Source organism: Emydura macquarii, unplaced genomic scaffold (genome assembly GCF_026122565.2).
Source record: "Emydura macquarii macquarii isolate MOO-44397 ecotype Brisbane River unplaced genomic scaffold, CSIRO-AGI_Emac_v2 contig_2805, whole genome shotgun sequence".
NCBI classification, from domain to species: domain Eukaryota; kingdom Metazoa; phylum Chordata; order Testudines; family Chelidae; genus Emydura; species Emydura macquarii.
This window is the reverse complement of record NW_027132942.1, coordinates 3659591-3679527: the sequence shown is the minus strand read 5'-3', so window position 1 is coordinate 3679527 and position 19937 is coordinate 3659591. Positions and strand designations below refer to the sequence as shown.

At 70.2% G+C, this 19937-nt stretch overlaps 2 protein-coding genes across 5 annotated transcripts in view; one reads left to right on the top strand and one right to left on the bottom strand.

The window, feature by feature from the left end:
* The first annotated feature begins 125 nt into the window (after nt 1-125).
* On the top strand, nt 126-6791 carry CCDC24 (coiled-coil domain containing 24). Of its 2 annotated transcripts, none has more exons than XM_067567830.1 (9): nt 126-152; nt 586-751; nt 1458-1627; nt 2785-2907; nt 3333-3419; nt 4344-4398; nt 5370-5439; nt 5798-5915; nt 6287-6791. In XM_067567830.1, exons 2-9 carry the CDS (start codon nt 596-598, stop codon nt 6714-6716), a joined length of 1209 nt encoding a protein of 402 aa, XP_067423931.1. In that variant the 5' UTR covers nt 126-152; nt 586-595; the 3' UTR covers nt 6717-6791. The 2 variants fall into 2 exon arrangements, with proteins under 2 accessions (XP_067423931.1, XP_067423930.1); XM_067567829.1 differs by lacking the exon at nt 126-152 and adding an exon at nt 175-198.
* A 2586-nt stretch (nt 6792-9377) lies between these two features.
* SLC6A9 (solute carrier family 6 member 9) overlaps nt 9378-19937 on the bottom strand; it is a 31741-nt gene continuing 21181 nt past the window's right edge. For 2 of the 3 annotated variants that reach the window (XM_067567826.1, XM_067567827.1), the window contains exons 4-15: nt 18417-18573; nt 17709-17840; nt 15901-16156; nt 15588-15720; nt 14388-14522; nt 13844-13947; nt 13292-13529; nt 12611-12745; nt 12074-12173; nt 11546-11646; nt 10291-10461; nt 9378-9720 (exon numbers count right to left, since the gene is read on the bottom strand). In XM_067567826.1, coding sequence (XP_067423927.1) covers nt 9523-9720; nt 10291-10461; nt 11546-11646; nt 12074-12173; nt 12611-12745; nt 13292-13529; nt 13844-13947; nt 14388-14522; nt 15588-15720; nt 15901-16156; nt 17709-17840; nt 18417-18573 — 1860 coding nt within the window. In that variant the 3' untranslated portion in view covers nt 9378-9522. Of the gene's footprint in view, nt 9721-10290; nt 10462-11545; nt 11647-12073; nt 12174-12610; nt 12746-13291; nt 13530-13843; nt 13948-14387; nt 14523-15587; nt 15721-15900; nt 16157-17708; nt 17841-18416; nt 18768-19937 lie in introns of those variants that run through there. The other variant, XM_067567825.1, reaches the window with a different exon arrangement.

Genomic DNA, 19937 nt, shown 5'->3' with positions numbered 1-19937 from the left:
CCTCCTAACCCCGCCCCCTGCCCCCCCCGCGCTGCCCCTTGCACCCCTGCCCCGCGCGGGGGAGGGGCGGGACTGTCGCGGTCGCGTCGCCTTTAAAGAGCCGCGCGGCGGGAGGGGGCGGGGCGTCTCCATGGAGACGGGAGTTTACCCGGGTAACGGGGGGGGGCGGGGGCGGAGCCGATCCCGGCCTGAGCGCGGGTCTGTGGGGCCGTGGCGGGGCGCCGTGGGGGGGGGCGCGGTGTGGGGCAGTGCGGGGAGATGGGGTAGAGGGGGCTGGGCTGGGGCAGATGTAGGGGGCAGGGTGTGGGGCACTGGGTAAATGGGGTGGGGGTAGAGGGTGTGGGGCAGGGTGGGGGATGTGGGGCAGAGGCAGTGGGGTGTGGGGCAGGGTGGGTAGAGGGGGTGGGGTGCGGGGCAGATGTAGGGGGCCGGGGCGGGGTGTGGGGCACTGGGTAGGTGGGGCAGGGGCGGTGGGGCAGTGGAGGTAGAGGGTGTGGGGCAGATGTAGGGGGCAGGGTGTGGGGCTCAGCCTGAGCAGCGGGGCAGGCCCGCTCCGTGCCAGCCTGACGCCCCCTCTCCCGGCAGCGGCGGCCCCATGTCCCGCAGCCCCCGCGGCCGTGGGGGGCCCGGGGAGCCCCTGCCCTCGCTCTGGGGGCTGGTGGCGGCGCGGGTGGCGCCCAGCGAGGTGCCCGCCGTGCGGAGCGTGCTGGGGGCCGAGGCGGTGGAGCGCAGCGTGGAGCTGCACGCGGAGGTGAGCCGGCCGGGGGGCGCCTGGGGGGCCAGAGCGGGGCCCTTGGGCGTTCGCCGGGCCGGGGGGTCAGGGACACGGGCGGCCCTGCCAGGCGGGGCGGGGCACGGCCCGGAGCGCCAGGCACGGGGTCTTTCCCGCAGCCCCCCTCCTGATCCACCGCAGAGGGGCCAGCCCCATGCCGCGATGGGGCGGGGGGACCAGTCCTTCCCCCGCGGGAACAGCATCGTTCTTTGGAGCGCGTCCCCGGCCCCGAGACCCCAGCCCCGGGCAGAAACAGCGGGTTGGGGGGAGCAGGAAGGTTTGGGGGGGAGCTGCAGTGATTGGGCAGCTTCACTCTGCCCCCCAGCCCCAGCTGGGTCGCTGCCTGCGCAGCGCCTAGCACACACCCGAGGGCCCCACCCGCCGCCCCAGGCTGGGCCCATGGCTCCATGCTCCCAACCCCGCATTCAGGCCCTGTCTCTGCAGTGTGCAGGGCTTCCTCTGCCGGCCCAGAAAGAGCCCCCCGCCCACACACCCTCTGCCCCTCACCGTGCCCTGTGGGTCCATGGGTACCATGGGGCCAGGAAGAGGCCCATCGATGCCATAGGGCACAGGTGGGGGGGGGGGTCCGTGGGTGCCGTGGGGCCAGGAAGGGGCCCGTGGTTGCTGGGAGGATCGGCGGGGGTTGCATTCCCAGCTAACGCCTCTCCTGCCCCTTGCCCCGCAGGTGGCGACCCTGCTGGAGCTGTGGCAGGAGGCGCGCTCGGCCCGCCCCGGCCCGGATCGGTGCCCTGTGCCCACTCTCCTGGCGGCCCCCCCACACCGCAAGGAGCTGGTGAGACGGGAGCTCCGGCTGCTGCTGCGCAGCCTTCAGCAGCAGGCGTCCCAGGAGGGCAGGTACCCGGCGAGGGGGCGCTGGGCCCTGAGCTGCTGGGTGGCCCTGTCCTGGGCCCACAGGATCGGGGCCCCACCTCCGGCTGGGGGAGGAACCTTCAGGGCGCCAACCCCCCCGGAGGCCCTGATTCTCCTCCAGGCCCGACACCCCCCCTCCCGCCCCGCGAGGCGGCTCTGGGCTCCCGGAGACGCTCCCGGGGCAGCCTGGTGCCCTGCGCAGGGACGATGCACGCCCAGCACGTGCACTCCGTGCTGCCAGGCCGGGCGGCTTTATTCGTCAGGGGCCGCCCCGTGTGTCTGGCTGAGCCGTGGCCTCCTGCAGCCGCCTCTTACCCTTGTTCTCGGGTCGGGCTCTGGGGAGATCCCGCTCTCTGGAGCCCTCTGCCAGCCCTTTCTCATGGCCCCTCCTGGCTCCCCCAGCCGCGCCAGCCCTGCCTCCGGCTCCCAGCCTGCCATTGACAATCCAGGGGAAACTGAGGCACACATACGCTTCATGGAAATACTACAGAAAATTCCCACTCTGTCAGACTCCCCCAGAGTTGGCAGCGCTCTTCGAGGTACCCAGCCAGGGAGCCACATCTCCTTGCTCCTGCTGCCCCAGGGCCCCCCAGCCCTTCCTGCTCGCTGCCAAGCTAGGGGGCGCTACGTGTGGGGATCAGCCCCAGGCTGCACGGGGGCACTTGGAGGGGGTTACCCTGGCGCGGCCCAGACTGCCCTCGCTCTGGGGGCAGGGCTCCAGCGCCTGGCGCCTCGTGCTGCTGGAAGAGCCCAGCCTGAATCCTCCCGCCCCGCCGGCCTTGGCGCTGTGGGCGTGCAGGGGCGCTGGGCCCGGGGGCTGACGCAGCAGCCGCCCTGGCTTAGCCCCTTTCTTCTCTGCCCCACTCCTGGGCCAGCTGAGCAGCCAGCAGCCCATCGAAGGGCTCAGGGAGCTGTCGCCGTGGGCGGATCAGTCCCCCCTGCCCCTACGGGTACCAGCCCTTCCTGGCCACCCAGTGCTGGCTCCTCGGGGCACCCCCCACAGCCCGGCCCGGCCCTGGCCCCTGAGCCCCTCCAGCTGCGCTCCAAGCCCATCCGCTGCCCTGGCAGGCTGGGGCTCCCCGCCCAGTCCCCCCGGACCCAACCCAGGCAGGGGGCTCATGTCACGTCTCTTCCCGCCACAGGGACACAGCCGGGGCCATCGCCAAGTACAGCCCCCACGTGGTCCGCTTCGCCCTGGGGCCGCCTGCCGGAGGAGAGTGCGGGGGGCGGGACGGGTCCCTGTCTGGGACCGGCACCAGCACCAGGTGGGTCAGTGGCTGGGCGCGGCAAGCGCTGCTCCTGCCCCTCAGCTGGACAGCCAGGGGCGACCTGCGGCTGGGCCCATCCCCTGGTATCTGGGCCCCTCCCACTCACCCTCCTGGCCCTGGCTCCTGGGGCTTGGTGCACATCCCCCCAAAACTGCCTCCGCTGCCTCCCCAGGGCCCCAAAGCCCCACTCCCGACCCGTGGCTGTGCCCCCCAGCCTGCCTGGCTGCCCGCTCGCCCACCAGCAGCTGTCCCGGGCGGGAGGGGGACGCTGGGCCTGGCCTGGAGCTCACACTCACCCTGGGCCTGTGCGCGCAGGGAGGGCCCCAGTCAGCTGTGGACAAGCCAACCCGGCCCCCGAGCTGGTCTGGGGACGGGCCCCCCTGGCCACGGGCCCCTGGCAAACCCTGTCTCCTCTGCCCCAGCCCAGGTCCTGGCCTCGCCCTCCAGCTGGAGCCCCTCAAGGACATGCTGAACGTCTCCCGCATCCACCAGGCACAGGCCCGTCTCCGGTAGGTGAGCGAGGGGCTGGCAGCGGCTGTCCACCCTGCCCCGGCCCAGAGCCGCCTGCGGGGATCAGAGGCGGGCACGCAGCGGCTGAGCCTGGGAGTCACCCCCTGACTGGAGAGGGGCAGAGTGAGCCCCTGAGTGGGGCACAGGGGCTTGGCTGGAGCAGGGGGGCGTGCCGGGGCTCAGAGCCGTGTCCCCTGTGCCACGGTGCCTCACCCCCAGAAAGGAGCCCCGCGTTGTCCCCCTGGCCACGGCCCCCTCCCTGCAGCAGGCCCCTGGCAAGAGCCGAGTGCTAATGTCTCGCTTTGGGTGCTTGCCCCCACGCCCCTCTGGGAAGAGACCCCCCATGCTGCCACCTGTGGCGGAGGCTGAGTCACGGCCAGAGCCACGGGATTTCCATACGGGACCCCAAAGAGTGGGGCCCAGGGCTGGGCTAGCAGGGGCCTGCGGGTCGGGAGTGAGGGGCCCCGGCCCTTGGGCACAGGGCAGGGCGGGCCCAGAGTGGGCTGGATGCCAGGCTCTGCCCTGACTCTGCTGCTGGCTCCCTGGGTGTGTTTGGTGCCTGCGCCGTGCCTGGCCCCAGGGTGAGGGGTCAGGCTGGCGCTCAGCCAGGGCCGACAGGCTTTGGGGTCACATACAGCCGGCCGCCGGGCACCCCAGTACCCAGCCCCTCCCCAGCCGTGGGCGCCCAGCCCGTGGGCGCTCTTCTGACCCACTCCCGGCCGCCCCAGCCCAGGCTGGGTGCCCCACACAGTACCGGGTTCGCTGCAGCTCCAGGGCCGGGTCAGTGTCCTGGGCTGCAGCTGGTGCCCAGGGGACCCCGGGGCGTGATAGGGAGATGCTTACAGCGGACGTTGGCCCTTGTCCCGGCCTCCCCGGTTCCCACGGCGCTGGTGCCCCCGTGACTCCCTCGTCTCCCTCACCAGGGCCCTGCTGGAGGAGGAGTGCCGCCTCCTGGAGAGACACGTCGGGCACCTGCAGGTAGGGCCCTGCACAGGCCCCGGGACCGGCCTCGCCTGCCCTGGGGCCCTGCCCTGCCGCCCGGGCTGCGTGTGCGGGAACGAGCGGGAGGGCTGCTGGCGGCGCAGCGCCTGGCATTGAGCTGCAGGGTCCCTGGGGGCCGCTTGCCCTGCCCCTGCCCCTGCCCCTGCCCCTGCCAAGGGCGCCTGGCGAGTGAGCGGGAGAGAGGCCCCTGCACCATGGGCCATGGGTGTCCCTGGGGCTGGTGTTACCAGGCCTTTGGCACCAGCGGTGCTGAGCGAGGGGGGCAGGTTCTCACCCCTCTCCTCCCCAGGCCCGGAGCTGAGACCTGCCTGGTCCTGCCGGGCACAGCCGTGGCCCCTGGCACTGCAGGGGAGCTGCAATGGGCGGAGCCGGGGGGGGGTCTCAGGTACCTGGCCCAGCACTGGGGGGGCACGCGCAGGCAGCTCCCCCCAAGAGCAGCGCCTGCAATGGTGGGGAGTGAGGCAGCGTGGGCTAGTGGTTAAAGTGGAGGGGCTGAGAGAAGAGCCAGGACGCCTGGGTTCCATCCCCAGCTCTAGGAGCGCAGTGGGGTCTACGGGCTGGAGGGCGGGCCATCTGGGAGCCAGGACGCCTGGGTTCCCTGCTCTGCTCTGGGGAGGGGGCCATGGCCGAGTGTGGCTGTGGGCCTGGGTTTGGCTCTGGGCGCGTGGGTGAAATATTTCAATGGGCCTTTCCGGGCAGTGCCAGGGTGATGGGCCCGGACTGGAGTGTGTCCTGTTCCCTCCTGACGCCCCGCCTCCCTCGTACAGCTCCCAGGGAAGCTGTTGTGGGCATGCCCCAGAGGGAGTCCATTGGTGAGGGGGGGAGAGACCCCAGAGTAACAAGGCCCCGCCCAGCTCTGGGAGACCCTACAATAACAAATATGGCCCTTCCACACCCGCGGGATAGCGGGTGTCCGGCCCGGCTCTGACTCTCCCCCTCACCCCCAGCGCTGCCTGGAGGAGGAGCACCAAGCCGCCGCAGGGCCTGTGCAGCCGGTCCAGGAGCCAACGATGGCTGGTAAGGCCCTGTCCATGCCCTCCCCTCTCTGGGCCGGGCACAGCCCGTCCATGCCCACTCCGTCTCCCTGCCATGGGCAGGGCTGCAACGCCACTTCCCCAGCACAGAGATGCAGCTGGCTCTGGGGAGGGGCACCGGGGCGTTTAACAGCAGCACAGTGTCAATGGCCAGTGGTGCCGGGCAGACAAGAACCAGTGGCACTGAGGGAGGTGAAGTGCATTGTGCCCTGGGTGGGCAGCGCGCAGGCCCCCCGTCCCGCAGCACCCGGCAAGCCCCCCTGGGCACCCGCTGGGTGGTGGGTGGGCCGGGCCAGGCCAGCACAGGGCACTCGGCCACTCACCAGCCCTCCCCTGTGCAGAGCTGCAGGAGCAGAAGCAAACCATGGAGCGGGACCTGCAGCTGGGCCAGGCGGCCCTGGGGCCCAGCCCCTCCCAGGAGTTCCGGGCCCCTGGGGCTGTGGCCCCCCAGCAGCCCAGGTAACCCCCTTCTGCAGGCAGAGCCTGGGGGCCCCAGTAACTGTCATCCACAGACAGGCACCCCAGGGCGGGGGAGGGAGTAAGGGGGCCCCAGGCCTGGGGGAGGGACCCTGGCAGGGCTCGGGGCAGGCTGGGACCCCAGGGCTGGGATACCGGCTGAGAGCCATGGGCAGAGCCTTGGGGAAAGGAGGGGGCATGGCTGTGTTATTGTAGGGTCTCAGGCTATCACAGCTGTGGGGTGGGTTCCGGGGATTCTCCCGGCTGGACCCTGCACCCAGGCTTTAGCGCCAGGGCTCTGGGGCAGTCAGGGGGGGGGGGGGGGGCAGGGTGGGCCGTGCTCTGCTAACAGCGCTGTCTCCTCAACTCTGCAGCTGCCCTGTGGGCACGGCCAGCCCTGCACCAGCAGCAGGCCCAGCCAGCGGGCCCCCACGCCTGGCACCAGTTGCTCCGTCCCCGGCGGGCCGTGGAGAAGCAGCCCCAAGCACCGCGCTGGGCCGAAGGCCCCCCGGGGGGTGCAGCCGCTCTCTGGGCGGCCTGGCTGGGGGGATCCGTGGCGAGGCTGCGCACCCCGGGCAAGGACGGACAGATAGCGGTGCTGAGCACCAGGACCTCGCCGCACCCACGCTCCGGGGAGCTGGGGTCCCTCCTGCCAGCCCAGCCGGCACCCGCCTGGCACCCCGGTCAGCAGCAGCGGGGTCCGGCCTGCCCCTCCTCCCCTGTCCTCCCCCCACGCACCGCCTGCCGCTGCGCCCCTTCTCCTGCCGCCGCCTGAGGCTGCTGGGCTGCCAGGGGCCGGGCTAGAGTGGGGAGCCTGTGGGGCACGGGGAGGGGCGCCTGGGGCAGCCTGGCATGGGCTGCAGGGCCCACTTCATTCCCCCACCACCACCCAGCACCGGCTCCTGGCTGCCCCTCCTGGCTGCCCCTGCTGTGGCGCATGCACTGGCCTGGCTGTCAGGGCGTGGGGTGGGGGGCAGGTACCCCATGCCCATGGGGTCGGGGGGGGGGTCTGTACCTTCTCGGCACTGCCCACATGGCTCAGCTCCTGGCTCCCGGGGAGGGGGTGCTGGATCGCACAAGAATGGCTGCAGGGCCCCCTGCCCTGATCAGGAGTCCCAGGGGCCAGGCCGGGTGAGGGGGCAGGAGCTGAGCCGTGCCTGGGCTGCACCCCCCCCCCCCGGGCGGGCAGTGAGGTGGGTGCGGGGTACCAGGGTCGCTCGTGTGTGCCCCGCCATTCCCCCCCCCCCCCCCCCAAGAAGGGCAGCCGCAGACGGACGCAGGAATAGAAATTTCATTAAACTCTATCAGACGTACAACGGCTACACGGGCGTCATCGGGCCGGGCCCAGCGCCGCGGCGCTAAGGGGTCGAGGGGCGTCGGTGCACGGGGCAGGACACGGGCTCCATGCGGGAAACAGTGCAGCGCCGCCTGGGGGTGGGGGCAGGCGCTGACAGGGCTCGCAGCCCCCGCCATTGGCACGGGCCCCACCAACTGTCTGGGTGACCTTCTGCAGAGGGCTTGGGGGGGGGGGGGGGAGCAACCGGCTGGCAGTGTGCACCACCAGCCCCACCCACACCTGCCCCAGCTGGGCTCCCTGCCGGGGGGGCTGCAGGTTCCCCCCCCCCCAAGCAGTGGCCCCTGAAGCTGCGTGGGAGGGGGGGGGGGGAATACCAGTCCCATTGTAACATGCACCCCCTTGTCAGTGCCAGGCAGGCTGGGAGCTGTTCCCCCCTCCCCGGACTTGGCCTAGCTCAGGGAGCCGGGGGGGGTGGGTGTGTGTGTGTGCAGGGACTCAGGCCCACCTAGCACCTGTCTGAGCCAGCCCAGTGGGCACCCAGTGTGCGGTGATCTGGGGGGGGCCCCAAACCGTGTGCAGCTTGCCCCCCCTCCCCCCCCCCTGGCACAATGTGCGTTCGCAGCGGAGGCTGGCGACGGCCAGGCGCCTCGTGTGTCGCGTTAGCAGCAGGTGGGGCAATTCCCCTCGCCCCCGGCTGGCTGTCGTGTCCCCCCACCCAGTGCCATGGGGGCAGTGGGGCCCAGGGCGAGCTCTGCTGGCCCACAAACCGCTTCAGAAGAGGGTTTGGAAGTGCTGGGCCATAACGTGCTGCCCTCCCCGGGGCAGAGCTGTGGGGTGCAGGGGCAAACCCTGCCCACCGAGCCAGGTCCCCCCCAACCCTCACAGCTTCGTCAATGGGTTCGCGTTCATTGCGGGCAGCGCAGGAGCCCGGCTGGGCCGGCTTGGGGCACTGGCTGGTCACCCAGGGGCCTGGCTTGCGCCGGTGCCCGGTGCCACGGCCGGACTGCGCAGCCCAGGGCAATCCCGTGAGCCGGGCGCTGTTCCCGGCTGCTGGCACGCAGCGTCTAGGGACACGCAGCCCTGCCCCGCCAGGCTAATGACAGCGCCAGGGGGCCCAAACCACAGGCCTGACCCCCCCCCACGCAGCAGGATCCAGCCCTCGGGGACCCAGCACAGGCCCAGCAGCCTGGGGCTCACGGGGACGTCGGGGGGGGGGGGGGGGGCACCTGGTGCTCAGCCCAGCCGCCCCTGGGAAGTTGGGGGGCGGGATACACTGGGCATGCTCAGCGCCCAGCGACAGCCTGGTGGGGTGCTGCCCAGTGACCCCAGGCCAACATGCAGGGGGCATGAACAAGAGAATGCTCTGTCTGTCTGTCTGTGTGTGTGTCTGTGTGTGTGTACCTGTGTCTGCCTCTGTGCCCTGCGTGGCTGGTGTGTGTGTGCAGCTGGTGTACATGTGTACATGTGTGTGTGTGGTGTTGTGCACGGGCTGTGCATCGCTGGTGTAGGTGTGCTGTGTGTCTGCACGGTGTGGGCCCATGGGAGCAGTGCATGTGGGTGCGAGAGATGGCAACCCCCCCCCCCCCTCCCCCGCAGCCCATCCCTCGCCACGCTCCGTCCTCTGTGCCAGCTCTGCCGCCCTCGTGGCTGGTGGGGGCACCTGGGGCTCTGGCTGGGGCCATGCCTGGGGCAGCGGCCGGAGCCCTGCAGGGTGGGTGTCAGCCCCCAGCCTGCCCCCGACACAGCCCTGGGCTTGGCTCTGTTTCCCCCCCCCCCCCCCCAACCCCACCCCACAGCCAACTACCATTACCCCCCCCCCACTAGCAGCAGCCCCACACTGGCTTTGGCCCCCATGGCACCTGCCCCCCGTACCCAACGGCTCCCGGCTCTGCCCCCAGCCCCACAGGGGCCGTGCCATCTTCCCGCTCGCTGCCCCGCCGCTGCGGGCTCGGCGCCTCGTGGCCCTGGCAGCTGCGCTCCCGGGGCGCTGCGTGGCCTGCTGGGTGTGTGCCACCCATGCCGCTGTGGGCCACGGGGCAACGGGGGGGCCCCCCCCACCTCATGGGGCACGGCCCCCCCAGCACAGGACACTTGGGCCCTGGCTTCCCCGTACCGTCCTTCCCCGTACCGTCTCCAGCTCCTGCGGCCCTCGCCCAGCGGCGCCCCCCGCGGGTGGGCCCTGCCTGTAAACACGAGGGGTCACACACTGTGGGGTGGGTCTGGGGGGCAGGGACGTGGACACGGGACCCCCCCGCGTACCCCGCCCAGGGGCACTGCAGTGCGTCACCGCGGGGGGCAGGGGGCAGGGCCGGGTCACAGTCTGGAGTCCTGGCTGTGGGCTGAGCCGTTGCTGCCCTGCATGGGGAGGGCGACGTCCTGGCTCCGGGGCTTCTCGGGGTTCAGCGGCTGCACCTCCAGGCGGGACGCAGGGGCGGGGGCGTAGCGCCCAGCCCGGTGCTCGGCCAGCGCCGGGCCCCAGTCCTGGCTGGGCTTGGTGGCGTTTTTCAAACGCTAGGGCGGAGGAGGAGACAGGGCGTTAGCGTCGCCACGGGACACCGCGTTCCCCTGCCCCCCCACTACCGCCACCGCCTGCCCCACAGTGACCCTCGGGGGGGGGGGCGCAGCCAGCCAGCCCCGTGGGGCCAGTGGGGACCCCCGCCACACCCCAGAGCTGGAGTCTCCAAGCCCACCCACCAGCCTCCACTGCCAGGGATAGAACCCAGGCGTCCTGGCTCCCACCGCCCCATGCTGGGCCTGTGCCCAGGGGAGCAGCTGCCCGGGCACTGGAGCCACCCCAGAGCGGCAGCAGGGCCTGGATCTCGGGCCCACGGGCCAGAGCAGCGCAAGAGCCCAGCCCGTCTCCGCCACGTGGTGCTCTGGGGGCAGGGCAGCGGGGCGCGGGGGCTGGGGGGGGAGTAGTGGGGTGGGGAGCTGGGTCAGGGCAGTGGGTGTGGGGGGCTGGGGGCAGGGCAGTGGGGGGCTGGGGCAGCGTGAGAGGCTGGGGGCAGCAGCAGGACATGGGGGGCAGGGCAGTGGGTGTGGGGAGAGCGGGGCAGGCCGGGGCGCAGCCCCCGCTCCCACCTGCAGCAGCGTGTCCCCGTCGGCGCGGCAGAGCCGGTAGGCGGCGTAGGCCGGGATGCAGAGGACGGAGGACAGCGCCATGAGGAAGCCGATGCTGATGGCCCAGGTGGGGTAGACGTAGGTGTTGTAGGAGATGGGCCGGTACTGGATCACCGTGAACACCAGGATAAACTGGGGGGCACAGAAGGGGGGCGCAGGGCTCAGCCGGGATCCCCACGCCCGCCCCTGGCCCCTGCGCTGGGAACCGAGCAGGTTCCTGTGTCCCACAGGCCCCACACGTACCAACCCCACATCCCTGGCAGCCTGCCCCGCCCTCTGCTAGCCCCCTCACCGCCTGCCCCCCTCCATCCCCTGCCAGCCCAGCACGTGTGGGGCTGGAAGGGAGCCCCATGGGTCACTCAGTCTGGCCCCCTGCGCTGAGGCGGGTCTGGGTAGCCAGCCCATTGCCGGCAGGTGCATCTGACCGGCTCCCCAAAACCTCCCACGATGGAGATGCCGCCAGCGCACCCGGCCCGGCAGGGAGCTTCCCTTAGGCAGGGTACCTGCGCCACAGCTCGCCCGCGGCTGGCTGGGTATCCCGGAAAACAAGCACCGGCTTTCCTCCCAGCCCAGCCTGGCCCGGCCCAGCCCAGCCGTGTTTCCAGCCAGGCCCGAGCCCAGAGACGCTCTGCTGCGGGGCCCTGGGTGCTGAGGCTGGCTCCTGCCAGGAGACGCGGGCTGGGGCGGCAAGCGAGCGAAGGAACGGGCACAAGCTGGCCCCCAGTCTGGGGCAGGCGTCTCAGGAACCGGGCTGCCAGGGCAATTCCCCCGTCGGCCCCGCTGCGTCTCCCCCCGGGGCTGAGGCCAAGCGGGTGCAGGACGGGCGCATGGTCCGCCCCAGCCCTGAGGTCGCTGGCGGTGGCGGGGGAGCCCAGGTGGGCGCCTGCCGCAGGTGTCCGGAAGACGAGGGACCGGGCGCTGGTGGGGGGCGCAGCGCGAAGGGCAGGGCCGGTGGCACCCGGCGCCCAACGGCTGTGCTGCTAGCAGAGGGGGGGGCGGGTGTCCCCCGGTGGGGGGGCAGCAGGCGGCAGGAGCTGCCCCGCACGCCTTGGGTAACCCTGCAAGCGTCAAACCCCCAGCCTGCCTCCCTGCCAGCCCCAGGTCCTCGCCGCCCCCTCGCCCCTCCCGGCCGCTGCCATGCCCCCCCACAGGCTGGCAACCCCCTGCCCCCGCCCCCCCGGCACACCCCGGCCGGGGGAGGGGGCGCCGCACTTACGAAGATGATGGCGGGCGAGAAGAACCGCCAGCAGATCTGGAAGAAGAGCGGGGGCGGGAAGCCCAACATCATCTCGATGTCCTTGAAGTAGTTCTGGTGCCCTGGTGGGAGCAGGGACAGGGACACTCGCCAGGGCCCAGAGCACCCCGGGGGGGGGGCAGATGCCCCCCAGTCTCGCCCACACCCCCCTGGGAAACCTGGCGCTGGGCCTGGCCGTTCCCAGCCCCATCACCTCTCTCATTCCACATCAAGCACCGCCCGTGCCCCCCGCCCATCGCCGGCGCCCCGGGGGGGTGGGGTGGAGCTCAGCTCTTCACCCCACACACTAGCACAGGCTGGCTTCCAGCACCGCCCCTGGCCCCCTCCCCCCCCCCGCTGTAGCCACTAGGCATCACTGCCCTCCCCAAGTTGGGGCTGGAACCCAGGCGTCCGGGCTCTGTCCCGCACGGCACCAAGCGCTGCTCACTGGGCGAGCGGCCCAGCCAATCAGCTCGTGGCCTGGCCCCGCGGGAGGGCGCCGGGACCTACCGTAGATGTACATGATGGAGACGCACATGATGCAGGAGATGACGACCAGGGAGAAGCTGGCGGCGTAATTGTCCATCAGCAGCAGCCAGTAGATCCCGGCCTGCGGAGAGCTCGGAGTGGGACCGGCCGCCTGGACCGCGCCCCCCCCCCCCCCCCGGCAGGGACACCCCCACCCTGCCCACCACCCCACCCGGCAGGGACACCCGGCACCACTGCCACCCCCCACCCGCCAGGCACCCCTGCCCACCACCCTACCCGGCAGGGGCACCCGGCTTGGGGCTCTGCCACCAGCACAGCCGGGGGGGAGGGAGGAGAAGGCTGTGCGGAGGGAGGGCAGGTACCACCCAGGGCAGGGCAGGGCAGAGAAATGCTCCCCACTCTGGGGTCCATGGGGTGGGGAACAGAGGGGTGGGGCAGGGGAGGAGCAGTGGGGGCTGACCCTGGGCCCTGGGGAGTGGCTGGGGGGCTCGGGTCCCCGGCAGGGCGATGGAGGCAGAGGCCGGGGGTCGGTTCCCGCGGGGGGCAGTCCTGCCCTACCTGGGTGGTGAGCGGGATGCCCAGCAGGAAGCCGACCACGGCCACGCCCAGCGTCACAAACATCTTCCTGCGGATGATCCAGTCCTTGCCCACCTCATCCACGATGGCCGTGACCAGCGTCTCCAGCAGGCAGAACTGGGCAGGGAGCCGGCGGTTCAGCAGGGCACGGCCGGAGCACGCTGCCCCCGCGCCTCCTGCTGCCCCCGGCCCCCAGCGGAAGGGGGCACCCGCCTCTGCCCTCCGGGCTGCTGGCTCCGATCCAGCCTGGCTGGGGGTCAGGGAGCCCTGCCTGCTTGCACCTTGGTGCAGCTGCTCGGGGAGGGTCTGACCGAACCCCACGTCCCAGCTGCTGCTGGGGTAACGGCCTTCAGCTCAGTGCAGCGCAGCGACCCCGGGGGGCACTGGCCCCACGTCCAGTTCAGCCCCCGGGTGCAGCCTGGCCTTGCACTAGGGAAACTGAGGCAGGGGGGCAGTTTGTGGCCCTGGCGTCAATGGGATTCCTCAGCCTTGTGCTCCAGGAGTCTCATCCTCCACATCCCCCCAGGGCCCCTCCCCACCCCTGCCTCCCCTCCCTCAGCCCCTCTGACCCCCCCACCCCCGGGGCCCCTCCCTCACCCCCTCTGCCCCCCCATCCCCGGGCCCCTCCCCTCAGCCCGGGGCCCCACGCCCCACGCCCGGTACCTGAGTGCCCAGGCCCAGCAGGATGAGCATGAAGAAGAAGAGGACGGACCAGAGGGGCGAGATGGGCAGCAGCGTCAGGGCCTCGGGGTAGGCCACGAAGGCCAGGCCGGGCCCGTGGTCGGCCACCTGGGACACGTCGACGCCCAGGTGCTTGGCCATGAAGCCCAGGATGGAGAAGATGACGAAGCCGGCGTAGACGCTGGTGGCGCAGTTGGTGACGCTGATGATGATGCTGTCCCTGTAGGGCAGGCGGGTCAGCGCGGGGGGGGGGGCTCAGAGCAGCGAGTTGGGGAGGGGGCGTGGCCTGGCCGGGCGGAGTTGGGGGAGGGGGTGAAGCCTGGAGGGGGACACGGCCCAGCAGGGAGGGGTAGGAGTTGGGGGACGACACGGTCCAGCGGGGGGTTCGGCCCGGTGGGGGGTTGGGGGTGTGGCCTAGTGAGGGGGCGTGGCCTGGAGGCACCGCCCAGCATGGAGTTGGACGTTGGGGGCGTGGCCCTGAAGGGGGTGTGCCCTGGGGGGCGTGGCCCTGAAGGGGGCGTGGCTGTCTCTCACCTGTAGCAGTTGTTGTGGAACTTGTTGTAGGAGGCCATGGTGATGAGCCCGCCCCAGGCGCAGCCCAGCGAGTAGAAGATCTGGGAGGCAGCGTCACCCCACACCTGGGGGGCAGAGACGTTCTCATGGGCAGACAGGGCGCCAGGGCCTCCCACCCCTCCCCCCGCCATGCCATGGGGCAGGAGCCCAGCCCACGGGCACCCTCGCATCACACAGCCAGTGCCAGCAGCTGGAGACGGGCCAGGGCTGGGGCGGCAGGGGGCTGTGGGTCAGGAGTGAAGGGCACCGGCAGAGCTGGGGGTCAGAGGCTGGGGTCAGGCCCATGTGGGCCCCCACGCTGCCTTCTCCAGACTCCTGTGTGGTCAGGGGTCTCTCCTTTCCCCTCCGCTCTGTGCCTGTGGGGCCGGGCTTGGGGGTCTGGTCTCCCATAGGGCCGTACGGAGGGCCGGGGCCCGGGAAGGAGCTGGGGCTGACGCTGCGCTGCTGCTGGGAGGGCAGAGCCCAGGGCCCCCCTGCACAGTCCCGCCCCACGGCTCAGACCCACCTTGGCGTCCAGGATCTTGTCCCACTGGGGGGTCAGGTAGTAGGCGATGCCGGTGACGGCGCCCTCCAGGGTGATGCCCCGCACGAAGAGAATGGTGAGCACCACGTAGGGAAAGGTGGCTGTGAAGTACACCACCTGCACGGACGGACGGACAGACGGCTGCAGCTCAGCCGCGTTCCCCCCGCCCCGCCCCTTGCAGCCCAGCCGGGGGGGATGGGGGGCGATGGCCTGGCACTGCCGGAGCCGCAGAGCGGGCACAGGGCGCTTCGCCGTCGCCTCTCGGTGCTGGTCCAGCGCCCCCGGGCCTGGCTGGCGAGTGACACTGCAGGCACTGGCCAGGCTCCAGGGGTGTCTCCCCCGGGCGCCGTGTCGGGGACGCGCTGGGCAGAGCCGTGGGGTGCAGCAGGAGGGCCGGAGCCCAGGGGTGGGGCTGCAGGCCTGCCCTGGGGGAAGAGCAGGGCCCCTTGGGGAGCTGGGGCACTGAGGGCTCCCCCACGGCGCTGCTTAAAAGCTGGGGCGTGGCACAGAGCCTGTGGGTTCGTGACCAGCCACAGGGGAGCAGGGATGGCAGGGGAGGGGCCAGGCACAGGAAGGGGAGGAGCTATAGGAGGGGCAGGGCCAGATGAGGGGAGGGGCGTGGCCAGGCACAGGGAGGGGAGGAGCTATGGGCAGGGGAGGGGCCAGGCACAGGAAGGAAGAGCTAGGGGCAGGGGGAGGGGCCAGGCACAGGAAGGGAGAGCTATGGGCCGGGGAGGGGCCAGACACAGGTGGGAGGGGCTATGGGCAGGGGCGGCCAGGCACAGGAGGGGAGGAGTTATGGGCCAGGCACGGGAGGGGCACAGGAGGGGCCAGACACAGGAGGGAGGGGCTATGGGCAGGGGCGGGGCCAGACACAGGAGGGAGGGGCTATGGGCAGGGGCGGGGCCAGGCACAGGAGGCACAGGGGCTATGGGCAGGGCGGGGCCAGGCACAGGAGGAGGGGCTATGGGCAGGGCGGGGCCAGGCACAGGAGGAGGGGCTATGGGCAGGGCGGGGCCAGGCACAGGAGGAGGGGCTATGGGCAGGGGCGGGGCCAGGCACAGGAGGAGGGGCTATGGGCAGGGGCGGGGCCAGGCACAGGAGGAGGGGCTATAGGCAGGGCGGGGCCAGGCACAGGAGGAGGGGCTATGGGCAGGGCGGGGGAGGACAGACTCTACTTGCTTTTCCGGACGACTTGACGCCCTTGCTGAGGCAGAGGAAGACGACGAACCAGGAGATGCCCAGGCAGCCCAGCAGCGGCAGCCGCACCTCGCCCAGGTCCCCGATGTCGTCCGAGATCTTCAGCACGTACCTCCTGCCCCAGGGACAGAGCCGGTGAGACGCTGGCTGCACCCTCCTGCCCCGGGCAGCCTCCTGCCCCTCCCCGCTCCGGGGACCCCAGCCTCCCGCCCCTCCCCCCGCCGGGCACAGCTCCCCTCCCCCAGCCATGCGATCCCCTCCTGCCCCCGCCCCCCGTGCGAGGCCAGGCCGGCACCTCCAGAACTCCTCGCTGGGGCTGGTGCGCCGGAGCGTGTGGTTGAGGAGCTGGCTGAGGTTGAGGGCGGGCGCGGCGGAGCCGTTGGTGGCGTCCAGCACCCCGGTGCAGTCGGGCGTGTTCCAGGGGTTGGTGCAGTAGGTCCAGGGCAGCACCCGCGCCATGGAGGAGAAGAAGTAGTAGAAGGCCAGGCAGATCACCACGTTGTAGTAGATGCCGATGTACGTGGAGACGACCGTCATCCCATAGCCCACGCCTGGGGGGAGGCACCACGTCAGCAGGGGCAGGGTCCAGGGGGCGAGTGTGTATGGGCAAGTGTGCAACAGGAGTGAGGGCAGGGTGAGTGTGCGACAAGAGTGGGGGATTGTACCAGAGCAAGTGTGAGTGCAGGTAAGTGTGCACCAACTGTGTGCACTCATAAGTGTGCACCAAGTGTATGCACAGGCAAGTGTTCACCAAGTGTGTGCGCAGAGATAAGTGTGAACCAAGTGTGTGCGCAGGTAAGTGTGAACCAAGTGTATGTGTGCAGGTAAGTGTGAACCAAGTGTGCACGCACAGATAAGTGTGAACCAAGTGTGCACACAGTGTGTGTGTGCGCGCTGTGTGCACAAATATAGGTGCACCAAGTGTGCCACACACACAGAGTGTGTGCATGTGTGTGCACAGGACCAAGCATGCAACGAGTATGTGCGTGTGCATGTACAAGTGTTGTGGAATCAAAGAATTAATCAAAGAACTGATTATAGAATTGATTATAGCAGGCCTGGCCTGAGACCGGGTAGCCTGACCGGTGAGGGAAGCCCTCCGGTGAAATCAGTGCCAGGATGCCCCAAACGGAGACTGAGCTAAAGATGCTAAAATCCCACAGGATGGCTCAGGACCACCATTTAAATGCAAACCCCTTCTGTGAACTCTAGCCCTTCTGAAGTCTGTGAACAGACATCTCCTGTTCTGATAAGTAGCGGGGGTACGTGCCCCCGTCTGCCTGGCCCCATAGAAAGTTACTCCATACAGATTAGCATTTGAACATGTATCGTGTAGCCGCCCATCTCCGGGTGATGGCCAGGTACCTGAAAACCACGTTGTATAATCAAGTGGCTCTTTGGTCTTTCCTGTGAAAACGTCTGGCGTACCCCATTGTGCAGATAATTGTCTTTCCTGCTCAGTATAAACTGTTCATCCAATGCCACTGTCCGATCGACATGTAAATGAACCTAAGCAACCCCTATAGAAGTCTTTTGTTTCTGGTAGCCGGGTGAAGTACATTTGCCCAGCATCCAGACATGCTGCTTGACTTCCCTATAGCCACCTGGGTCTTCCCTGTGGCTATAGTGTTCCCCATAGCTATGGTGATGTGATTGTGTGTGTCACAATTAAAGCTGCACCCGATCCAACTCTAAAATGTAGCAGTGTGATTCTTTTCCACGACAGTGTGTTCAAGAGCGCGTGTGAGCACACAGGTGAGTACACAATGAAGCTGTGTGTGCAGAAGTGAACCTGTTTGTGTACAGCAGGGAAGGTGCGAGCGTGTGCGTGTGACAAGTCGGGTGCATTTATGCGGATACGTGTGTAAGGGAGTTTGCACATGAGTGTGCAACGAGAGCGAGGGCATGGGGGCGAGTGTACCGGAGGAAGCGTGCCAGAGCGTGTGCACGTGGCAGTGCTGAGAGGGAGGGTGGCGGTGCGGCGAGGGCGTAGGAGAGCAGGGAGGGGCGTGAGCAGGTGAGCACCCAGGAGTGCACAGTGCGGCGAACAGGGACGTGCACACTGGAGTGCACGGTTGAGCGTGCAGGGAGCGCGCCTCTCACCTTTGAACATGGGGCTGACCCTCCAGACGCCCAGGCAGCCCTGGCTGGCGAACTGGCCGAAGGAGAGCTCCATGAAGAAGAGGGGGATCCCGCAGAAGACCAGCATGATGAAGTAGGGGAACATGAAGGCTCCTGGGGGGGGCACAGAGAAATGAGGGGGGCCCCGGGCCAGTCAGCGGCAGCCCCTCGAGCCTCGCGGGGATACTGAGCGCACGGCCAGCTGGGACGGGCCCTGAGAGCCAGCCCTGCCCCCCGCTGCCCTGGGGCCGGGTGAAAGCACCCACGGCCAGTCCTGGGGGTCTTGGCATGCTGGGCCCCGCCGCCTGGGGGCTCCCAGCATGGGAGAGGGCCCCTCAAACCCCCACCTGAGCAGCCCAGAGCCTTCGGCACCTGCCCAGCACTGGCAGGCAGCCACCTCTGGAGGGGGACACAGCAGCTGGTTAACAGCCACGCCAGCCAGAGGGCCGGGGCAGGGAGCGAGGGCGAACCCCACAGCCAGGGAGACTCAGGTCGGCCCTGGGGTCAGCACCGACAGCTGGGGAGAGTAGCCCCCCGCTGACCCCTGCCCGCCCCCCCACAGCCCAGCCCCCCACTTACCCCACCTGCCCCCCGCAGCCCAGCACCCGCTGACCCCGCCCGCCCCACCCCACACAGCCCAGCACTCGCTGACCCCACCCATCCCCCAGCCCAGGCCCCGCTGCCACACACCTCCCCCGTTGCGGTAGCAGAGGTAGGGGAAGCGCCAGACGTTGCCCAGCCCCACGGCGTAGCCCACGCTGGTCAGCACGAACTCCAGCTGGTTGCCCCAGTTGCCCCGTTTCACGTTCTCGTCGCGCTTGCTGGCCTCGCCGGGGACAGCGCCGTTCTGCAGAGACGGGGGGGAGGCGCCATTAGCTGAGGGGCCCTGCCCCCCACGGCCTGGTCCAGCTGGACAGCCCAGCTCGAAAGAGCCCCAAGGGGGGGCACTGTGCCGGGCAGCTGCCATCCTGGCCCCCAGGGCTGCTCCAAGCCCCCTGCCCCGATGCCAGGGAGCCCCCAGCCCCTGCAGGGAGAGGGAGGGGGAGGCAGGTGCCCCCCAGCGGTGCCCCCCCCCCCGCCCCATGGATGTGCTGGGCCCTGCCCAGCCGGGCTGCAGGGAAGCAGGAGGCTGCGACTCATACAAAGCAGGGCTGCGCGGAGGCTGCACAAAGACGCCTCTGTTCCCACCGCCCCACCCCCGGCCCAGCCGCAGGGGCCCCGCTGGGCGCCGCAGCCTCCGGCCCTGGAGCCACGTGGGGGGGGGGGCGGTCAGCCCCCAGCCCTGCACCACTGGGCCAGGACTCCTGGGTTCAAACCCTGGATGGGGGGTGGGGCAGTAGGGATTACAGCAGGGGCACCGGGGCCAGGACTCCTGGGTTCTAACCCTGGATGGGGGGTGGGGCAGTAGGGATTACAGCAGGGGGCACTGGGGCCAGGACTCCTGGGGTCTGAGCCTGGCTCCAGGCACAGAGCAGGGGCTACTGGCCAGAGCTGTGGGAAGGGAAAGAGCGAGTGACTCACTAGCGCACAGCGACGCGCGGCCCCGCCACGGCTCTCCTGCGCAACTCTGCTCCTGCAGAAAGCAAGCGGGCCGCAAACACCGGCCACGCGTTCAGTGCTCGCTGACGTCCGAGCCCTGCCGCCCGGGGCTGAAGCGTGTAGCTTAGCTTTGCTGGCCCCCCTCCCACTACAGTGCAGGGGCCCCAGGCAATTGTCCCACTTGCCACCCGCTAGCACCGGCCCTGCACTGGCGGCCCTCGTAAACCTGCCCTGTAACCCACAACCCGCAGGTTGAGACACACGGATCTGGGTGAGTGGATGTACCCCTGGGGGAGACGCCCCCACTGACTGACTGGGCGAGGGAAGGGCGGTCAGGGCTCGTCCAATCTGCCTCACCCAACGTGAACCCGGTGGAGAGCTCCCACGCGAGCAAAGGAGACATGTTCCCACGCGGCGTGTGTTAGCCTGCGGAACTCACTGCCACAGGGGGTTGGCGAGGTCACAGACTCAGCATCCGAAGGGGGAGGAGGTGTGTGTCGGGACTATGGGATTCCTGCTTCCCCAGTGCCAGGCGCTGCTGGTGCTGGGACATGGGGCTGGATGGGCCTCGGGCAGAGCGTGCCCGGGGTGGACACTCTGGTGACGGGCTGGGGACACGGGATCAGTGGCCAGGCCCGGCACCATCCACCTTGCTTGATCATAGAATCATAG

Excerpts from the sequence above, each read along its gene's own strand:
- CCDC24 (XM_067567830.1), top strand. The coding sequence starts at position 596 with ATGTCCCGCAGCCCCCGCGGCCGTGGGGGGCCCGGGGAGCCCCTGCCC. Across the intron at positions 4,399-5,369 it reads GACACGTCGGGCACCTGCAG|CGCTGCCTGGAGGAGGAGCA; the intron begins GTAGGGCCCTGC and ends CCTCACCCCCAG. Across the intron at positions 5,916-6,286 it reads GTGGCCCCCCAGCAGCCCAG|CTGCCCTGTGGGCACGGCCA; the intron begins GTAACCCCCTTC and ends TCAACTCTGCAG.